At 39.5% G+C, this 20,195-nt stretch overlaps 4 protein-coding genes across 4 annotated transcripts in view; 2 read left to right on the forward strand and 2 right to left on the reverse strand.

Moving 5' to 3' along the window:
- Window positions 1-615: 615 nt before the first annotated feature.
- Window positions 616-5,893, reverse strand: LOC134656521 (cyclin-dependent kinase 7). Its single transcript, XM_063512081.1, has 7 exons — window positions 5,714-5,893; window positions 5,407-5,575; window positions 4,634-4,768; window positions 3,025-3,190; window positions 2,685-2,862; window positions 1,808-1,980; window positions 616-830 (listed from the first exon to the last, which is right to left on the reverse strand). The coding sequence occupies exons 1-7, from the start codon at window positions 5,765-5,767 to the stop codon at window positions 689-691; spliced, it is 1,017 nt and encodes a 338-aa protein (XP_063368151.1). The 5' UTR covers window positions 5,768-5,893; the 3' UTR covers window positions 616-688.
- Window positions 5,894-6,425: 532 nt separating this feature from the next.
- On the forward strand, window positions 6,426-9,719 carry LOC134656208 (DET1 homolog). The gene is made up of 5 exons (XM_063511713.1): window positions 6,426-6,798; window positions 6,876-7,001; window positions 7,222-7,433; window positions 7,642-8,544; window positions 9,382-9,719. Exons 1-5 carry the CDS (start codon window positions 6,481-6,483, stop codon window positions 9,572-9,574), a joined length of 1,752 nt encoding a protein of 583 aa, XP_063367783.1. The 5' UTR covers window positions 6,426-6,480; the 3' UTR covers window positions 9,575-9,719.
- Window positions 9,720-9,987: 268 nt separating this feature from the next.
- On the forward strand, window positions 9,988-12,570 carry LOC134656607 (uncharacterized). The gene is made up of 4 exons (XM_063512163.1): window positions 9,988-10,253; window positions 11,046-11,211; window positions 11,543-11,654; window positions 12,238-12,570. Exons 1-4 carry the CDS (start codon window positions 10,190-10,192, stop codon window positions 12,568-12,570), a joined length of 675 nt encoding a protein of 224 aa, XP_063368233.1. The 5' UTR covers window positions 9,988-10,189.
- Window positions 12,571-16,295: 3,725 nt separating this feature from the next.
- LOC134656608 (tyrosine-protein kinase CSK) overlaps window positions 16,296-20,195 on the reverse strand; it is a 42,402-nt gene continuing 38,502 nt past the window's right edge. The window contains exons 10-15 of the mRNA XM_063512164.1: window positions 19,774-19,894; window positions 18,789-18,954; window positions 17,955-18,116; window positions 16,816-17,032; window positions 16,640-16,726; window positions 16,296-16,505 (exon numbers count right to left, since the gene is read on the reverse strand). Coding sequence (XP_063368234.1) covers window positions 16,296-16,505; window positions 16,640-16,726; window positions 16,816-17,032; window positions 17,955-18,116; window positions 18,789-18,954; window positions 19,774-19,894 — 963 coding nt within the window. The remainder of the gene's footprint in view (window positions 16,506-16,639; window positions 16,727-16,815; window positions 17,033-17,954; window positions 18,117-18,788; window positions 18,955-19,773; window positions 19,895-20,195) is intronic.

The raw sequence follows: 20,195 nt of genomic DNA on the forward strand, positions 1-20,195 counted from the left end.
GTGACTTAAAATATAACTGTTTTTAAATAAAAAAAAACACGTTAATATCGCTTACCTTCGTTCTAATGCTAAAAAAAACGAAGTACCTACAGAATCTGTACTGCATAATTCTGCCGTGCTAACAACAGACGCAGTAATCGCAGTTGAAAAGTCATGCAATTGTTTATCTTTTTCTCTTTGAATAAGTTCTTTATTTAAACGATGATTTTCATGCAAGTACTATTAGCAGGGCAGAATTGTTTTCCATCGTATTTCCTCGGAAACATTCATATTTGTCATGCTAACCTCAGTACTTTTTGTACCGAGACTGGCAAGACACGTTCGTAGGTATGTTTCAGTGAATTATGCACTACATCTGTATACGTAGCAGTGTTGGCCGAAACGTTAATGCAATTGAAAATGTTGGCCATTAACCGTTATAAATTGAACCTTAAACCGTAACGGACGATTACAGTTTACGGTTCAATTTATAATGGTTAATGGCCAACATTTTCAATTGCATTAACGTTTCGGCCAACACTGATACGTAGACGCCTTCTAGATATGGATTTTGTATGTTATTACAAAAGTAGTTGCATTCTGGATTTAGAATATTGATCATTCACGTAAGAAAACAAGCGTACCTCTCAAGTTGCACTTTGTAAATGATATAGATTGCACTCCCTGTCGTACTAAGTTACGGCGCCGGTCAGAAGAGCAGTTTCTTGGGTAGGGAGCCTCCGTCGATACTGTCGAGCAGTTTCCTCTTGAGCGTGGGCTTCTCTGTCTCGATCTTCGTGAAACTGGAGGGCATTGGGAGCTTGTTGCCCACTGTTGGGGCTGGCTTGTTGCTGGGAAATAATATAACATAATGAAATAGGATTATAGTATACAATACATGTCTGTGGGTTGCGTAGTGTTTCTTTTAGCAAAAAAGGAAATAGGTCCCATACTTACAACGGGTAAGTATCGCAACCTCAAAAGATTTATTGTCCAATGTTTCACGAATGGGTTTATTTAAATGGACGGATTTTCCGAAGGGTTACAAATCTACCTAAACTAATCTAATAACTTCTAAAACATGTTTTTTTCTAAAGGTTATAACAAGTTGCGACTCCACAGTCGAACAAATGTAGTTTTGTGGAGCTTTGTCCTTAACAAAAAAGGTGTAACTTTTGTTTAATAAATAACTAAAATAAAATAAATAAGTTACGGACTAACATAATAACTTCTAAAACATATTTTTTTATAAACGTTATATCTATCTATCTAATACCTTTAAACGAGCAATTCTTGTTTATTTATATATTTCGGGGATCTCGGAAACGGCTCTAACGATTTCGATGAAATTTGCTTTATGGGGGTTTTCGGGGGCGAAAAATCGATCTAGCTAGGTCTTATCTCTGGGAAAACGCGCATTTTCGAGTTTTTATGTTTTCCGAGCGAAGCTCGGTCACCCAGATATTAATAAGTTATGCTTGTTGAAACACGCGTTCAGTCAAATAAAAAACCAAATGAAACATCGGACTAAAATGTTTCTAAGTTGATTAGTATTTTTTTTGTATATTTTTTTTTCCTTATTTTCTCGTAATGCATGTTAATTATAAGATGTAATTATTTTTGAAAAGATGTGTCCCGCCGAGTTTGTTGCCGGTCCCATAATGGGATACCCTCCTCCAATTGAGGGGGGATTTAAATCTTCTCGTGGCAGACGTGTAGGGTTGGAGCCGGTCTACCTAGCTTTATTTGACGTTCATAAGCGCATTGTAATTATGCCTACTTGAATAAACTATCTTTATCTTATCTTTTAATCTACCTGTGGGCATACCTGAAGTACGGCATCTGCAGCGCCTGCGTGCAGTCGCAGCGTTTCGGCGGGAACAGCACGAGCAGGCTCTCCAGCAGTTGTATGAGGTCGTCCGGCGCCGCGCTGAAGATGTGCCGCAGCGGCTGCGCTGGGAACTGCTTGAATTGCACGTAGTCCGGCAGCCCCTTCATTCCCTGGAGACATTTAAAAAATATGCTGAGCAGTGATTCCTAACTTTTTTGGTGTTTAGGGGAGTGCCTGACCTAATTGAGAAAGTATTTTTTATGATATAGGAGGCAAACGAGCGGACAGATCGCCCGATGGTAAGCGCCTCAAAACCAGAGAGGTTGCAAGTGCATTGCCGGCGTACACTCTTTACATGACGGTCCGGAAATACCGCAGGCGACAGTTCATTCCTAAATTTACGATTCCTAGCATATCACTCCTTAGGCTTCGTTCCGGGCACATTCCATCAAACAAATTTAAGCACCTGATGAAACTTGCTGCAACACCAAACTGCTCTGAGTGCGATATAATAGAAGACGTCCACCATGTGTTGATGGAATGTGTCCGCAACGAGGCGCTGAGGAGTGACATGACATTCATCAAAACTACCAACTTAGGGACTTGCAACGTCGTCCTGGCATCGCCTCTATCGGACGAGGCCAGGATGATGTGCAACCTGTACTTAAAAATAATGTAGTGGTGTAAGTAATTCTACACTACTACATTATTACTTTATCTCACTACAGGGGTGACATAGTCACTGTGTGACAAAACCCCTTTAAAATTAAGATTAAAAAAAAAAAAAAAAAAAAACGATTCCTAGCAATATATACAAGGAAATACTATTTTACGCGTTTTGGGGAAACTAATAGATCGTAATAATGTTACTAACAGGCCAATTCTCATCATTAGGTGTGCCAAACACCTGGAATATGCGCGTGAGCTGATCCAAGTCCGACTCTCCAGGCAAGAAGGGCACCCGGAGCAGGAGCTCTGCTAAGATGCAGCCGATGGCCCACATGTCCACACCTGTGCCGTACTGCCGAGCCCCGAATAACAGCTCTGGTGATCTAGAATAAAATTATCTAAAAATCCTATGTGAAAATAGAACATTACATTTATCTTTTGTAACAAATATAAAAAAAGTGACAAATCCTTATTTTATTAAATCATTGATAAATTTATAAAAAACTGGCATGTGTAACAAATATGTTTAAGTATTATTGCCTTACCTGTACCATCTGGTCACTACTTGATGTGTATTTATTCTGGTGGGAGACCCAAAAGCCTTGGCAAGACCAAAGTCACCAATTTTCAATATTCCATCCCGATTTATCAATAAATTGTTTGGTTTCAAATCTCTGTGCAGTATCCAGTTCTGATGCAGATACTCTAAACCTTAAAATACAAATATTATTTATTAAGCTTATGGATACTTTTTTTATGTGCATGAGTGAAGCTTCCATTCTTTAATATAAATTTAAAACCTTATATTCTGAAAGTAAAAGGTTAAAATGGCATTCAAACATTCTATGCAATAAAATCTTACAGCACTTTCAATTAGTAGTATGGGTTAGTACTTCTAACTAAGGTTTTCAACCTCTTTAAGGTTTAATCATTAATGTCTCTCAAATGTCAGGGTTAAGGTACCTATAATATAGTTATAATATTTTAAGATGTCCAAATTGTAGGAAGAGTTCTTAAGTAATAATATAAAGGGGTAATCATATGACCAACTTGTCATTGAAAGGATAGTGAAAGTACCAGCTTCTGTCTTTATCTTATTGATTGTCCTGCCCATCTCCAATGAGCCCAGAATCAATATACATAGCATAGAAAGGGTTTTTGATATACGAGATCTTGGGCTTATTATGGATACTCAGCTTGACTTCCGAAAACACATAACTGGGACTTGTAAAACTGCGTGCAAAACTTTAGGGTTCATCATTAGAACAGCTGCCCAATTTACAAGTCTTAGGCCAGCGTTGGCGCTCTATTTTGCCTATGTTCGGAGTCGGTTGGAGTATGGAGCTATCGTGTGGGATCCGCATGAGGCCAAGTATACGCTCGTGCTTGAAAGAGTGCAGCGCAAATTTGCCAGGTTTGCCTATAAAAAGATGTTTGGCTACTATCCCTTTCTCTACCCTTCCCGCTTTGTCTTGGGCATGGTTGGCCTGGACTCTCTGGAACTCAGGCGCAAAAAGCTCCTCGTAGCGCATTTCCACTCTTTGTTCTGGGGTAGAGTCGACAATCCTAGTGTCCTGGGCCGCGTGGGGCTGGCTGTTCCGTTACCCAGCTTCTGTCCAATGGAAGGGGATTCGGTTTCGGGTGGCGCACGTCCCGCACGAAGGCGTAGGCGCCTACTGGCAGGCCCTGTGACGCGGACTGTACGTGCTGCGAGTGCGCCCTCCGCTCGGGCCATCGCACTTATAAATAATCTGCTGATGCAGGTCCCGGATGCCGACATCTTTGCTAACCAGTTAGGCATTTTCCTAGAAGCTGTCATACCTGTTCTCGACTCTATGTAAATGAATTGTATTATTATAATTTTTATTGACTTATTTTTTATTTGTTTATGTTTAATGACTTTTATTGATAGCGACATTTATTTATTCTGTGATTTCTGTGTAATTAATTGGTATATTCTCTGACTTAATTTTTATTGCATGCCTGTTACCCACAACTGTTTACTTTTAAGTTTTTATTTTTTATTGTACCTATACCGTGTAAGCGTTTTGGTGAAATACTGTTAGCTTATATCTGGGAAATAAATGAAATGAAATGAAATACAAAATAATAAAATGCCCTAAATTAATTATTTTAAATTACAAAGGTACTTACCACTCAATGTCATGATCATGTAAGCCTTCACATTAGCCGGAGTGAGCACAATGTTGCTGTCCTTAACTATTATCTCTAAGTCAGTGTCCATAAAGTCAAACACTAAAGATACATTTGATTTTTGTCCAAATACATCTGTAAAGTGAAAATATTACCTACTGTAAAATACAAAATATAACACAACCTTGGGAACAAATTGATTAAATATTTTTGTGTGCTTCTTTAGTGCCTATTCAACATTTACACTAAAATCACTTTCAGTTTTGTTATAGACTGATGTAAATAAAGATTCACAAACAATTTTATTAGTGACAATTACTCTGGGTTAGTTAAATTTTTTGCTGTTGTTGTTTCATGACTTTCATGAGCCACAAAAGGTTAAATACAATGTCAGTGCCAGATTAACAAATAAGCAAAGCTGATAAATTGTCTGGAAATGCTTAAAGCATCTAAGTGTCTTAATCCAGCAGTGTAGAGTTAGATCAACCACATTCCCATGCCAAATGCCAATACACCTTGAATCCCACAGTCCGTAACACATGGCCTGTCTGCATGAAGTACTTTTAACATGATTTGTAGATGAGGAAACATGGTTTCAAAGTGTGAACAGGAGACAGTATCTATCATCCATCTATGTAATAATATCCAGTATTACAATAATAACATGCTTCCTGACAAAATTGTTCCTAGCCATGTGATAAATATTCCATAGGGTTAAACTAGGCATAAGAACTTTATAATATGTACAAAAAATAGAATCTTCAGGTCAATACCTAACAGTCCAATCAAGTTAATATGCTGCAGCTCCTGCAACAGCTTTATTTCTCTGAGTGCAGTCCTGTTTATGCCATCCTGAGCCTCCAAACGGGAACCTATTTTAATCTTCTTCACAGCCACTATTTTGTCAGTTTTCACATCTCTTGCTTTGTAAACGGTTGCAAACTGAAATGCAACAACAAAAACAAAAGGTTGAGGTTATAAATGAATTTCGGGCTGAATTTTATTTATATTGCTACGAACTTTTAAAAACTACACATGTTATGATTAGGTTAGTAAATATGTATTTTGAGTAATACTCACTTGGCCTTCTCCAAGGAAGTCAATTTTTTCATAACGTAAGGTAGGCTCTTCCATTGTGACTTTTTGTTGATTATTACAAGTAAATAGTATTTATCTTATTCTCATTATGCTAGTAACTATACTAAACAAAGACTGTACAAAATACACCATTCATTTCTAGGTGCGATGGCCTTTTTGAACTCGCCTAGTCGCCTCAAAACGATGGCAAATTCAAAATTTGACAAATTATGTTTTTTTTTCCTTACGTGAGGGATGTCCAAAGTTGGTCCAAAGCAAAAACCGGTTTTTATAGAACAAGAAAGATGATTAAGCAGATGGTTTATTAATTGGCTCAAATAGCTTTTAGTGCGTTCAAATACCTCAGGCTTATCATACTTTTATTTAGTAAAGAAAATCAAATATTAATCACCGCAGTATTTCCATTTATTACAATATTTCTTCTAAAATTAAGTTAATTAATTAAGTTAAATTTTCATGAGTTATTAGCGCCTACGCCTGAACCTATATTATTATACTACTCTTTGCCTTTAAATAATAACGGGTAATAATAATGGGTATTTTCCTGAAATAAATTTTTATTTAATTTAATTTTAATTTAATTTAATTTAAATATGGAAATTTAATGGTATCAGAACGCACAATGATATAAATCTGTCAGTTTGACATTTATTTTGATGCTGTCATCTATCTATTTGTTGCAAGACGCGACGCGGTGTCGGCAGCTTTTAGATGTAATTATAAATGATTATTCGTCGTTTAGAATAATAATGGCTTCAACTAGCACTAATCCCGTATACTATGAAGATATTCCACCTGGTACTCTCAATGAGGAAGATTTTATTTGCACCGAAAAAATTGTGCCAAGAAAAATAAAACCCCAAAACATTGTAGTTCGACTCATGGATAGAGAAATTTACGGCTCCCGGCGACCAGGCGCTCATTTTCATGTTGTCCGCGAATACTATCAAAATGTTTTTCCAAATTTGACCATAGTCAATGTTGAAAAGCCACCGTGCTTCCTAAGAAAATTTAGTCCAGACGGGAAACATTTCATAGCGTTTTCTGCAGATCAAATGTCTCTAGAAGTAAGTTTGAACATATTTAAGGGGTCATATCAATGTAATGTCTTGGTTTGTTTTGGTAAACACATGAAATGTTGCAGATATATGAGTATCGGGGAGCTGCTGCTGCTGCAGACTTGGTTGCCGGCTATCCTCTGGACTTGTTAAATGCTGATGCTGACGTTCATTACAGGATAAGGACGCACATATTTTATAGGTTTTTTAAGGTAAGGATTGCTATTATAGTTTGTCAAAGGACTGTCTCATTTCAAACATAGACAGAGAATCATACTAGCTTTAGCACTTACACTAGTACTAGCACCCAAAAGAAGAATGAGTATAGTTTTTTTTGTTCTTATTTACTGCCAATTTGGTTTGACCAACTATAAGTACCTACTGAATTTAAAAATACAACTTTTATTTTAAATATAACTTTAACCTTCACAGCCAAAATTCACAGTTAATGTGTGTGTGCAAAGAGTGTTTGAGAGGCTACCAAACAACCCGCCGATGGAGCAACAGCTGAACAGAGAGTGTAGCCTGTTCACGGAAGATGGCCGCTATGTGATCATTGGTTCCGCTGCTCATATCCCTGATGACTTGAGACCTCACTTCTATCATATACATAGTAACAATGAAGCAGTTACACCAACTATAAGGTAATTGAATAATTGAAGCTTAAATAAGTAAAAAAAGTTTTGTGAGTTTTTTATAACTGAAACACCTATTTTAATAGGATTCCTCGGAACTGACTGTTAATTAGGCTTTGTCTTGTGGCTTGTATGCTGGCTTTAACAAAGTAAAAACTTAAAGATTGGAAATAGATTTTCATAAAATTTTATAAAAACATAATTTTTTTGTTTACAGGTCTGCCTTGGAAGACTACTCCCTTCATTTAGTAGATTTACACCATGGAAAGTTGTGTGACACCAAACATTTTAGAATAGACAAAATCTATTTATCACATAACCAAGGCATTTATCTATACAAAGAAGTGTTGGCAGTGTTGTCAGTGCAACACCAGACCATACACCTGTTTCAAATTGTAGACGGAATGCTGATAGAAATCAGGAAAATCGGCAGGTTTTGTTATGATGATGATCCTTTCCTTGTGAACTCTGTGTTTGCACCACCAGCTAATGAGAGGCCTTTCCATGAAGAGACAATAAATAGCCTAAAGCACAGGCTTCTTGTATTTCTGTTTAAAAGAGCCAAGTCCATCAGTGATGAAACAAAGGATCCTCTGGAATTAAGGAAGTTTTATAAATACTTTGACATGTTCAAAAGCTTAAGGATGTGGAAGATGCAATTGTTAGATGAAGACCATTTATTTATAAAATATGCGAGCGAGGAAGTGGTCACACTGAGGGTGGCTGAACCAAATAGTCAATCATCATTCTTTGTCATTTACAATATTAGTCAAAGTAAAATACTGGAAGTGTACGAAAACACATCAGAGGGGCTGTTGCAATTATTTGAAAATTATTGTGACTGCTTTAGAAATGCCAGACTGTGTGCAGATTCGCAGTTCACTTGTTCTCCTTCCAACAACTTGTATGCTAGACTGACACAGCAGAGGTTTAAACAAACCATAGTGAGAGCCATCTATGGCGGCCGGACAGAGGCTACAAAAAGAATTCTGGCTCAACTACCAATAAGTGCACAGTCTTACAGTGGATCTCCTTATCTAGATTTAGGATTATTCAGTTATGATGACAAATGGGTATCAGTTATGGAAAGGCCTAAAGCTTATGGAGAATATCCTATTAGGTAAGAATTAGTCAGTAATGAATGAATGAAATCTTTTATTTCAGGCAACTAGTGGCCCATACATAAATACCTTAAAAACTAGCATACATATTATAAAAATATAACTAAGCACTAAAAAAACACATTATGATTGCAACGCATTACGCAACCCCGCAGTGTCAGGGAACCGGCCGCGGAACCGCCGCAACTTGACACCCTTCGGCCAAAACTCCTTGGTGAAGGTCGCTAGATGTTCAGTCGGAACGGTCACCACAAACGAATTAAAATTCGCATTGTGTCGAGATTCCAACTTCGCGACCCTCAGGATGAATTTTGCTAATAATGTAGTAATGTCAGCATAGCACATAGAATAGTTAAAATTCTCAGATACAAATAATTATGTAAACTAGAATCATTTACAAAGTCCTTTACAAAACTTGTATTATTAATTTACTTGTGTTCATTAGTCTTTGAAGTTCTCAAAAAAGTCTGTAGATACTCGTATATTACCTCTTTTTATTTAACTTTTGATTGTTTGTAGCAAAGATCATGTAGGTAGTGGATTGCAGCTTTAATCATGATTAAAGGCGTCTTACTAGAGTCAAATAAATTTGAACCTTTAAAACGCTAGTCACGTTTCATATTTGAATGGCAGTTTCGTTGACTAGTATAGGTGAACCAGGATCCTATTGAGGGTGCGCCATGTTGCGGAATTTCACTGGAACTATTTTTTTCATACTACACTGAATTGTCACCCTATACATGAGAATAACAGCGCCCTCTTGACAATTATCATATATTACTGGTCAGGCTATAATATGCGTCCTACATTGCTGAAGTCACGTTTATATCTCGTAGATTCTACGCCCGCGACTCAGGCCTGCTCAAGTTTAAGATCTACGCGGGCGTGCTGGGGCAGTCGGTGCCGGCGTCGGCGCGCCGCCTCGTAGCCTTCACGTTCCATCCCACAGACCCCTTCGCCATCTCCGTGCAGCGCACCAACGCTGAATACATCGTCAACTTTCATATCAGAAACGCTGTCTTGAGCTGACGTCCGCTGTGTCCCCATCAAGCTGTTCAACTGGCTGGTTTTAGCTAGTTGGATTGTGACAATGTCTGGTGTGATATGTGTGGCAGTTGGCGGAAAACTTATCACTCGGTTTTGAGTATAGTCCATTTAAGCGCGCTAAGATTTAGGATGGTAGATTGATGTATAATACATATATGCTTTAATTTAGAAGTGATAATGATATAATAACAAGAATGTTGATTGTTATATCGTGGAAATATAATATTTAAGAATGACTTATTTTACTAAAATCTAATGATATGCTAATAATATGCAATAATTGTATTAAATATAAATGTTACATTATTCAGAACAAAATATAAATAACCACTTTTGGATTATGCCTCTTGTTTGAATCTTTCGGAAAATGGAAACAGTCCGAAAGTAAAAAAAAACTTGTTAAAACCTATTCCCTTTGTTTATTTTTCTAATCATAATGAATGCCATGTAAACAACTGTGTCATTGACAGATAACATATCGGCCTAGATATGTCAACAATCAAAACATTTATTTAAAAATGGGAACACAACACCAAAAGTAATCTAGCCCTCTAACATACCCCATAAGATGAACAAACCGGTGCACTAGATTTCAAGATGCAATACTATTCACCGCATAACGGATATCCGAATAACGAGGCTGCCTTTCCTTACATACCAAGTAAGCATCTGTGATACCATATAGAATCAGTAATATTTACCTTACTTTAAGTATCTACAGAAGGTTCACTCGCCTTAGGCTGCCTTTCCACTTCAAGGCGGAGATGAGAGCAGACGCACGCACGTCTCCCCATCTCCACCTGTGGGAAGGCCGCCTAACTTTTGGAGTGAGTAACACCTGCACATACTTGAGCAGTTTTTCTATCTATAGTACAATATAGGACGGCCTCTCAGCAGGTCAATGCACTAAAATGTCCTGTTCAATTCATTCAAATATAAGACATGCATAGGTTTTTATGAAAAGAGTTTATGAATAACGCACCTATACGTAGAGCGTAAATATAGTCCATCTTAAATCAAACCTTTGAATTAGGTTTAGTGAGCCACTGTACCCGGCAATTTTTTTCCGAGCTACTGTTCCCTACTTGACCCACAGTTGGAGAGCTTGTCATATTCCCTTGTGACACCTATCTAGTTACATAACTTCACAAGTGTTATTATTTTAACAATGGGTAGGGAATATTACGCAAAGCTACGCGTAGGAGGCGCCACTAGCAGTAAACAAACCGCCTTGATGCATCAATCACAATGTCACATTTCTTGGTAACAAGTAATCCGTGAAAACTTGTCAAAAAACTGTTTACGGCATAGTAGGTATAGGTATATAAGTTACTCTATGTGTGCTGCACCCTAGCGGCAGAACATTACAGGAATACTCCCTAATGTGTCGGTTTTGTCTGAAAAACCTATCTGCCGTAGTGCCGATTATACTCATCAGCTACGGCAGTTTCAGCGCCACCAGTGTTCCCATGCTCGCAAATAGTAGGCGAGGGAGACGTGACCTCGGTGACGCTGCCCGACGGGACTCTCCAACTGTACTTCATACCCGTCTCGCGGACCACCTGCTTCAACCAGTGGGGCGCCATTCCAGCTTGGTTCATACGTACTATTCCTAATCTGTAAGTATTTGGGGCGACATCTAGATGTTCAGAAATGCCTATAGATGGCGTTTCGCTGTAAACATATATCGCACTTATGATATTATTTCTGGTAGGTACTTATTGTTAGTTTAGTTCCACGCTGATTGATGTAAGAGCGTGTTCACATTGTCCGATCCGATATCGGATGTGGGATTCATAAGGAATGGAATTCATTCATAAAGTGGCCACACACTTTTGCAGCTGAGCGTTCATTATTTTGTATCGTATTGTGTATGATGTAGCCATATATAATACTAACTACAGTATGTAATAGGTACTAGCTAACGATTCTAACGAAATGAAATAATAGTTTTGCAGCGCCTCAGCCGTTCGCGTCGAATTACCGAGATAGTACACAAGCCAACAACATCTTCCTACAAAATGATGCAGTAAACGAAGAAATATCAAAATATCAGTTCCAAGTTAGTGGACTATTTTTTTATCTGTCACTTCCAAACAATAAAAATAATTTAAAATACTTCATGACAATCATGACATTATATTCTGCCATTATTTACGCCATCATAGTTAACGATACTAACTTACCAGTAAATCTTACCATTGGATAAAGTCTATCAAGGGCTAGTGATCCAGAGTCGCCCGAGACAGTGAGTTTTTCCACTTTACATTAATTTCTTAAATCTTAATGTATTGCCGTTAGCGTTCGTTAAGATTTCTTAAGATCGAGATAGAAAAACATTGCATCCACGTAAGGTTGTAAGACTTGTAAGGGATTCATCAGTTGTAGAGTAGCAGTGACTCTTAACCTTTTGGACGCCAATGACCGATATATCGGCACCGTAGGTTCAACGCCAAAGGCCGATTAATCGGTCACAGACCACAGAGCAACATAGACCTACGTGCATATGCATAAAGTTCAATTTCAGTTTTGACACTTCGGTGACGTGGCGTCAGCGTGACAGCTTTTGTGTTTGACACGGCGTCGAAAAGGTTAACTATAAAAGTCGGTAAGTACCTACGTACTTATACCTAGTATTTTTGCAGTTCCACAGTGACAAACAGACGTCATCAACAGACTTGCAATATTTCTGTCAACCGCCACACCCCTTCTGGTACCCGCGGCAATCTGTCGAAACTCAAGCTGAACCCGTCAGATCCTGCGACGTTTGCTGCAGGGCGTGCACCTGCAGGCCAAGCAACCCTGAACCCCTGCAGTCTCGCGGCAGCGAAATGTCAGTAGACGGCAAGGATGAAGACAAACCCACATGCTCGTGCACTAAAAAAGTGAATAAAGTCCGGTTCAGCTCCGATAAGCTCTGTGATAATTGTAAAAATAAGTGCAATGTGATGCGCTCTACATCTGATAAGTCTAATTGAACCCCGGCAGTGCTCGATTACGCCTCGGGTTATGCGACAACTATACGCGAGTCAAAATAATCTGTCCAATGTCCAAAAACCAAAACATATATCAATGACAGCGGCGTTCAAGCACTGATGATGACACTACCGCTTCAAAGGGCAGATGATTTTGGCGCAGGTATAGCGATTAATGGATGGGGCATTAAAACGACAGAGGATGTTGAGTGAATTTATATTCTGTTATTATACATATACTTTATACCTTAACATTATGTATTTACAGTGAAAATAAAAGTACAGTAATAAAAACAACTTGAGATTTGTATTCTCTTATGTTCATACATAATGCACACAGAAACAATATACAACACGAACACCACGGCAGTCCTTAAGGCTTACAACGAAATAACCCTTTAGACTAGTGCACTTGTACGAGAAATTAATAATTACCGATAAAGGAAGACTCTAGCTAGCGGGAACATAGTTCACGTTTTCTTTCAAAATACATAGAATATACTTTGGTAGACAAAACTCTTCTGCCGACCGTCCCTCAATTTTCAAAGGCGTCATAAATAATAAATCGTAATAAACAATTTAACACTTAAAACTAGTATTGCATAATGAAAGTTTAAATAGATGAGCTGCAGTTTTTCATGCTTTCAGTTTGATGAGAAAACATAAATAAATGCATTGCTTTCCAGGCATAAATGGTGCACCATAGACATATGTTATATCAGTGCGGGTGCAGCTAAATGCGATATTGTGATGCAGTTTGTGCGAGTGGCTACTCACAGTCGACATATACTTTAAAAATAATTGCTGTCTTATCTCAGAAACGGAATAAATATTTACATAAAAGAATACTAAGACGGATTTGTTAGACCTGTACTCCAAAATCATAAAATTGTTGTAGTAATTCACCGAATCGCATTTCACCTTGAATGAAAAAGATATCACTAGATTTTTTTACTTGACGCACTTTTACGCGTAGTTTTTGACATTAGTATAATTAATTTGTAGTATTTAATTTTTCGTGTAGTATTTTACCGTAGTCGCATTTCGCCGCGATCGACGTTTGTTTGGGACTCTAACTTGATACATTAATTTGAAGATAATTAGGTTTCTTTTAGGGAGTAATAAAGCAGCTTTGTGTCTTAGATCATTTGTTTTGCTTTCTTTAACGCCAAGTATCCGAAATTAAGAATTACACCCAAGTTTACAGAATCATCAATCTACTCAATCTTCATACTGTTGCGTCGAATCACGTCGCCAATACAATACACGATCGAGGTGAAATGCGACTAAAGTAATAAAAGATTGAGTCATAACGCGAAAGTTAAATGCACGATCGAGGTGAAATGCGACTAAAACTTATAGCCACTAGAAAAAAAAAACTATTGAGACACAATGCGAAAATTAAATATGAGATCGAGATGAAATGCGATTCGGTGAATTACTACAACAATTTTATGCTTTTGGGGTACAGGTCTAACAAATCCTAAGACGGATAAAGTGGTGAAAAATGATGTAGAAGTTAGTTTGATCGCAGACAACCTAGTTACCGCATTGTGTGATGTCATGGCAGACAAAACTACGGCCACAATATTTTTCCCCACGTTACTTATTCGCCTTAGCATTTATTTGTCTATAATATTTGGAAACAAATTTCCCATGAATGTAGAGTTGAGCTTTCAGAACGTTAGCCGCGGAAACGAATTCAAAATGGAAATACATTGAACAATCCATTATAGTTTCAATCTAATCACACTCATACATAATATAATATGGCCACTGCAAACATTAAAACTGGCGTTCGGGTGGATTCGTAATAGACATGCACCAGCTTAGACATTATTACATAAAACATATCACAAACTATCCATTTAGTTATAAACTGACAGCACTCTACATGAGATTCAAAATCGTGGACAATACACCGTTTAATTTATTTCATAATCAATATAACTCTATTACATTTATCTTATACATCGCAAAATCAACCTTTTGTGTACATATACTATCAATTTTATTATTATCAATATAATAGCACAACCTGAAAGTTGGCCGCTGCAACTTTTCGCTTTATGACTAAAGCATTATCTTACCGAGCTACTAGACAAAGTGCAAACCAATGCATTACATTACAATTAATCACTAACGCACATTTTCTAAACTGCATACAGTAGTTTATAGCTAAGCAGCGCTTTACTCTCAAGTGTATTCTCACTCTAAACTGCACTTTACCACAGAATAAATAATAGTACTAAGTACAAAAGACTCACTCTCTAACAAAACGCGTCTGTTACGATCAACACAGATATGGCCGCTAGGTGGCGACAGCGCCACGTGCGGCTTATGGCTTTCCCCAAAATTGGGGCCGGAACGGATGTACTTTTAGCTACATGTAGCAAAGCGACGAAATCGCGGAGTGAGCCACGCCTGACTTTACCGAATTAGCTAATTGTGTAAAATCATCAGAAAAACTAAACACTAATGGATCTACACTCATCACTGGGTTACATTATGTATTATAAAGAACTAATCATTTTGTAGCTATTAAATCTTCCGAAAAATACATAACTTCTGCATTTTTGCGCTATAGCAAGGTGTATACTTGAAGTGCATGCAGTAGTTTCTCGTTTTAACGTTATCAGTCGTCTTATCGGTTTACTGTGGAAATTATAATTATGATACAAACACTATTACAAACTTTATTTGACTAGACAGTAGCATAGTACCGACAAACAACCGAACGCGGTCCATAATGGGTGGAATCTTTACCGTAATAATTCGTTACGCATTTAGGCCTCGAATAAGGATAAAAAACAATAGTACACATCATACTAAAATCTGTCAATTTTCCCTCTATAACACACCAATTTTACATGCTACCTAAACTAGATTAGAAGTACTTCATGAGGAAGTGTCTTTAAACATAATATCAAAATAATTTAGTACTTAACTATAGGTTATTTTTAAAATACATTTTGCAACTTCACAGCACTTTACCTAATCCTGTGTGAGAATGGATGTAGAGTCTAAGTTATATCTTTACTAGCGCCCTCGGCCGTCCACGCCGTTCACTGTGGACAAACAATTCAATGTTAGTATATATGTAAAGACCGCTTTACACAGGGTGGATTTTCTTTTTGGGTCAGTGAGGGCAGCTACCAGATCCCGTGCTGCTACGAGAAAACGGTCTAAGAAGACCTTCCCTCGATTTTAAATTAATGAAGATTGGTTTTTACAGATTTTGGAAAAAACATACAGGATGCGAGAAAAAGGTAATTTTTGCCAACTTTTTTTTTATGCCAATCGATCCCATTACTATTAAGGATCAAAAGCTTGTATGGAACTAAAAAAAAAATCCGACTAGAAAAGCCACAAATCGAGGAAAACTTTTCCCATACAATTTGTATGAAAATGAAAACTATTATTTTTCATACGCTATTTTTTGTATGCCAATCGATTCCATTCCTATCCAGTATCAATAGTTTCTTTGGGGTCAACTTACGGTAATGTACTAAAAAGCCGGTTTAAAAAGCTGGTTTTTTTCTCGATTTTGGCCACCGGAGCCTATGGGTATTTCATTTTGAGAAAAGCATTATACAAATCTCGACGAGAAACGGGCTCGCCGGCCGCGCATGCCGATCCGGTCTCGCTATGTTCGGCGTTCTATATCTACTCTATAGACTCTATAGTAATGTACCAATGCACTATAGCTGTACATTACAACACCGGTGCTAAAGTAGACTGACCGGGTGGTCCTGGGCCTGGGCGAGCGCCTGGTCCTGGATGGCGGCGAGCGTGCGGCGCGTGGCGGCGAACGTGGGTCGCTGCGCGGGGTCGGCGTGCCAGGCGGCGCGCATCACGTCGTACGGGCCCGCCGGGCAGCCCTCCGGCGCCTCCATGCGGTACCCCCGCTCCACGTGCCGCACCACCTCCGCCAGCGGCTGCGACCAAACACATACAGCGTCAAACTAAACTATACTACCTCTCCTCCCACGATACATACGCCATGTGACTTCAACGTAACGAATAACAATGAAATACGGTACGGTACATTTGTTTTATAAAAAAAACTTACAATTCTAGGATATGGCACCCTTCCGAACGAATAGATCTCCCAGAGCAGGATACCGAAACTCCACATGTCAGACTTATTTGAAAATTTCTGAAACAATAAAAAATATACATTGAATATTACAAATTCTTTTGCAACCGTGCGAGTGAGTGGATGTTTGCCGAGTGGTGGTAACGCACGTTGTACTTGAGCGCCTCGGGGGCGGTCCACTTGATGGGCAGCTTGGCCTGCAGGCGCAGCTGGTCGGCGGGGTCGTCGGGCGCCTGGTCGGTGCGCGCGAGGCCGAAGTCCGCCACCTTGGCGGTCCCCTCCGCGCTGATGAGCACGTTGCGCGCCGCCAGGTCGCGGTGCACCACGCGCTGCCGCTCCAGGTACTCCATGCCGCAGCACGTGTCGCTGCAACACACAAGATTCCTTCTTATACGTTCACGACTTAACCCTTAAATACATGATTTTTTCGTTTTGCCCGAAATTAATATATATATCACATAATTGTTTGCCGTTTCTAGGAAAAATAGTAAAAAAAAATATATCATCGATTTTCACTGGGAAATCAGTGTTAAAAGTTGCATAGTCTAAATCATATTTTTGAAAATATATAGCTATTAGTAAGGGGTATAGGAAAAATCTTAACTGCCAACAGAAAGGTACACTATTTGTGATGTTCCTATGATAAAATTTGTAAATATAAAATAATTACAAACCCCGAAAAATCTGCCCAAAATCACATACTAAAAATCATCAACTTCCAGGTTTTTCCAAGTTTTCCGACATTTCGTCTATAAACAAATGTAACTTTTATAAATTAAAATACTGCGTAAATTTATGTAATAATTCGGAAAATTTATTAGTTTTACTATTGAAATAATATACAAGAACAAATATAATTTGTTTAATAATGCATAACATTTGATGTTTATGTTGTGTGTATAAATGCATCACTATGCATTTAAGGGTTAAGCGAGGTTTTAAATCTACACTCATTAAAAACGCGCGTGAAAATCACGGGTCGCTCCGCACCGCCAAACATACCACGGTCGGCCCAACGCAACATATGTCGATCGATCCGCCGCGTGTCTGTTTCTTGGCGCGGATTAAGCTCTTAATCAGACGGCGCGGTGCGGCGAGCCATATAGGTACTTAAACCGTGTATCTGATTCGCGCGCTGAAAGGCGAACTTCTTTGCTGCGACGCCGTGAAATATCTCCGGGGCAACCACTTTCGTATCCACTTCACGCGCATATATCTCGCAAAACTGATGCCCGCTGGTCAGGTAACCTTATCCTTCATATATGTAGGGATAGCACAGTGTACTCACTAGGCGAAGTTGATCTGGTCCCGCTGCGTGACGTAATGGCGGCCGCGGCTGCGCAGGTAGTCGAGCAGCGAGCCCTGCGCGCAGTGCTCCGTCACCAGGCAGGTCCCTGACGAGCTGAACACCAGCCCCAGTAGCCGCACCAGGTTCTCGTGCTTGAGGGACCTGAACACACAAAGTAACTTAGAAATTAAAATGAGGAAGCATATGTCATGTCGCAAGGATAGCGGAATCAAAAACTACTAAAGGTAGTCTTTAGCCCAGGGCAATCCTGTTCTGGACATGAGTTTATTAAGACCAAGAAAATGAATTAAATTGAAGATTAACAAGGATGAATGATATGCCTTCTGGGTTACGGAGAGTACGAACGTAAAGGAGTATTCCATGAAATTGTCTACCGTTGTCTATGGGTAGATATGTACGAGTTTCTTTCTCTGTGACAAATATGCACAGAAAAAAATAATCGTCAGCTTTAAACATCGCAAAAGAAGTTGAAATATACGAAATAAAATACTGTTTATACGACAACGGTTTCACTCACTTGAATTTTTAGTCGCCATTGGCGACATGTGCACGAGTTGCAGTCGCCGCGAGCACTCGAGCCTGAGGATGGACCCCCGAAGGGCCCGAAACATGTCGCCAATAGCGACTAAAAATTCAAGTGAGTGAAACCGTTGTCGTATAAACAGTTTAAAATATGTCTCACGAAAGTTTAATATCGATGAAATAAAATACGTTTGTCCGGGACAACCCGTGGAATGCTCCTGAATGCTATTTGACTAAGATTAGATGTTCCCGAGGGTCTCCAGGTCACTATACTATGCAACAAGTACTCACGCCATGACGGAGGCCTCGGCACGGAACTTGCTGGCCGCCTCGCGGTCCTTGAGGATCTTGACGGCCACCTTGAGGGTCCCGTTGAGGATGCCGAGCATCACGTCCCCGAACTCGCCCTTGCCGATGTTCTCGCGGATCTCCAGGTCGCGCTCGTTGATTATCCAGCCTGGATGTTTTATGAAAGGTTAAACAATTAAGTTAGTGTAAGGCCTAAGTGGACGCTCGAAGCGGAGCGTTCGGCGGGGCGTGCAGCGTGACGTCGAGCTCCCAAGGGATTTGAGCAGCGTGCACTAAGGCCGCTCCTATACGCTTGCATTTGTTTAACATGCACGCCGCACGCCCCGCCCCGCCGTACGCCCAACTCGAGCGTCCACTCAGGCCTTACACTTAGTCCGGTGGGGCGTAGCGTTATAGCAGAAAAACGTGACCAATACAGAAAGAAGCTATTCTGTTTTTACTTCTCCATAAATTTAACAGATACTCCTAAAGATTTTTTTGTTGATGATACTCGTAGGTAAAAAACCTAGACATAGTTCTGTAGGACTCTTGCATTTATAAGGTAAGACACTGTCGCTGGCAGCAGAAGCTTAATGTACTGTCGAAACTGTTCAGGTTGGACCGACTAGCGGTAACTAAATTCAAAGTAGGCAATATAAAGGAAATTTCCGGAAACTGAGTTATGTCATAGAGAAAAAAATACATAGAGTGCTCACTCCATACATCAGTTCAGACTATTAATTTCAGTGTCTACATCTAGCATCGAGTAGCGGAACTATCAGTACTGCTACTTGACAATAGATGTAGCACCAACCATAAAGTCCTATCTACAGCATAAGACTTTCCGGTCGGGGCTCATCTATTGTCAACTAGCAGTACTGATAGTTCCGCTACTCGATGCTAGATGCTAATAGTCTTTTTGGTACTAAAACTGATGTATGGAGTGAGCACTCTATGTATTTTTTTCTCTATGAATGTGAATACTAACGCGCGTCGAGGAACTTGGCGGCGTCGACAGTGTCCTGCGGCGGGGGTTGTTGCTGCGCGTACGTGGGCGCGAAGTGCGCCTGCGCCGGCACCGGCGGCGTCGGCGGGTACGGCGGCGGCTGCTGCAGAACACACGTTACGTTACTAATGGTTCAGTTCAGCGGGCGAGGTGTTCAAAATTACCTTGACACGCTCTTATTTTCTTAACAATAAAGCCGCGTCAAGATCATTTTGAACACCTCGCCCGCTTAGCAACTTTTGTTGCTGACTGCTCACTGGCTCGTAGGTACCTACATTTTCAAGGAAGCAGTGAAAGAGACTGAGGGGTACAGCGGGACAAGAGATTTGTCGAAAGGATCAAGACTGACTGCCGTTTGTATCCCAACTGCAATTGATTGCGCTGGCAGTGTAATCCTCATCTGC

This window comes from Cydia amplana, chromosome 18 (assembly GCF_948474715.1).
Source record: "Cydia amplana chromosome 18, ilCydAmpl1.1, whole genome shotgun sequence".
NCBI classification, from domain to species: domain Eukaryota; kingdom Metazoa; phylum Arthropoda; class Insecta; order Lepidoptera; family Tortricidae; genus Cydia; species Cydia amplana.

Coding starts and splice junctions, on each gene's coding strand:
- LOC134656521 (XM_063512081.1), bottom strand. CDS start 5,767: ATGGAAGAGCCTACCTTACGTTATGAAAAAATTGACTTCCTTGGAGAA. Junction 3,191..4,633: donor CATGATCATGACATTGAGTG/GTAAGTACCTTT, acceptor TTGTATTTTAAG/GTTTAGAGTATCTGCATCAG. Junction 2,863..3,024: donor GTAGTGACCAGATGGTACAG/GTAAGGCAATAA, acceptor ATTTTATTCTAG/ATCACCAGAGCTGTTATTCG.
- LOC134656208 (XM_063511713.1), top strand. CDS start 6,481: ATGGCTTCAACTAGCACTAATCCCGTATACTATGAAGATATTCCACCT. Junction 6,799..6,875: donor CAGATCAAATGTCTCTAGAA/GTAAGTTTGAAC, acceptor GAAATGTTGCAG/ATATATGAGTATCGGGGAGC. Junction 8,545..9,381: donor TATGGAGAATATCCTATTAG/GTAAGAATTAGT, acceptor TATATCTCGTAG/ATTCTACGCCCGCGACTCAG.
- LOC134656607 (XM_063512163.1), top strand. CDS start 10,190: ATGCAATACTATTCACCGCATAACGGATATCCGAATAACGAGGCTGCC. Junction 10,254..11,045: donor TGCCTTTCCTTACATACCAA/GTAAGCATCTGT, acceptor CGGCAGTTTCAG/CGCCACCAGTGTTCCCATGC. Junction 11,212..11,542: donor ATACGTACTATTCCTAATCT/GTAAGTATTTGG, acceptor ATGAAATAATAG/TTTTGCAGCGCCTCAGCCGT.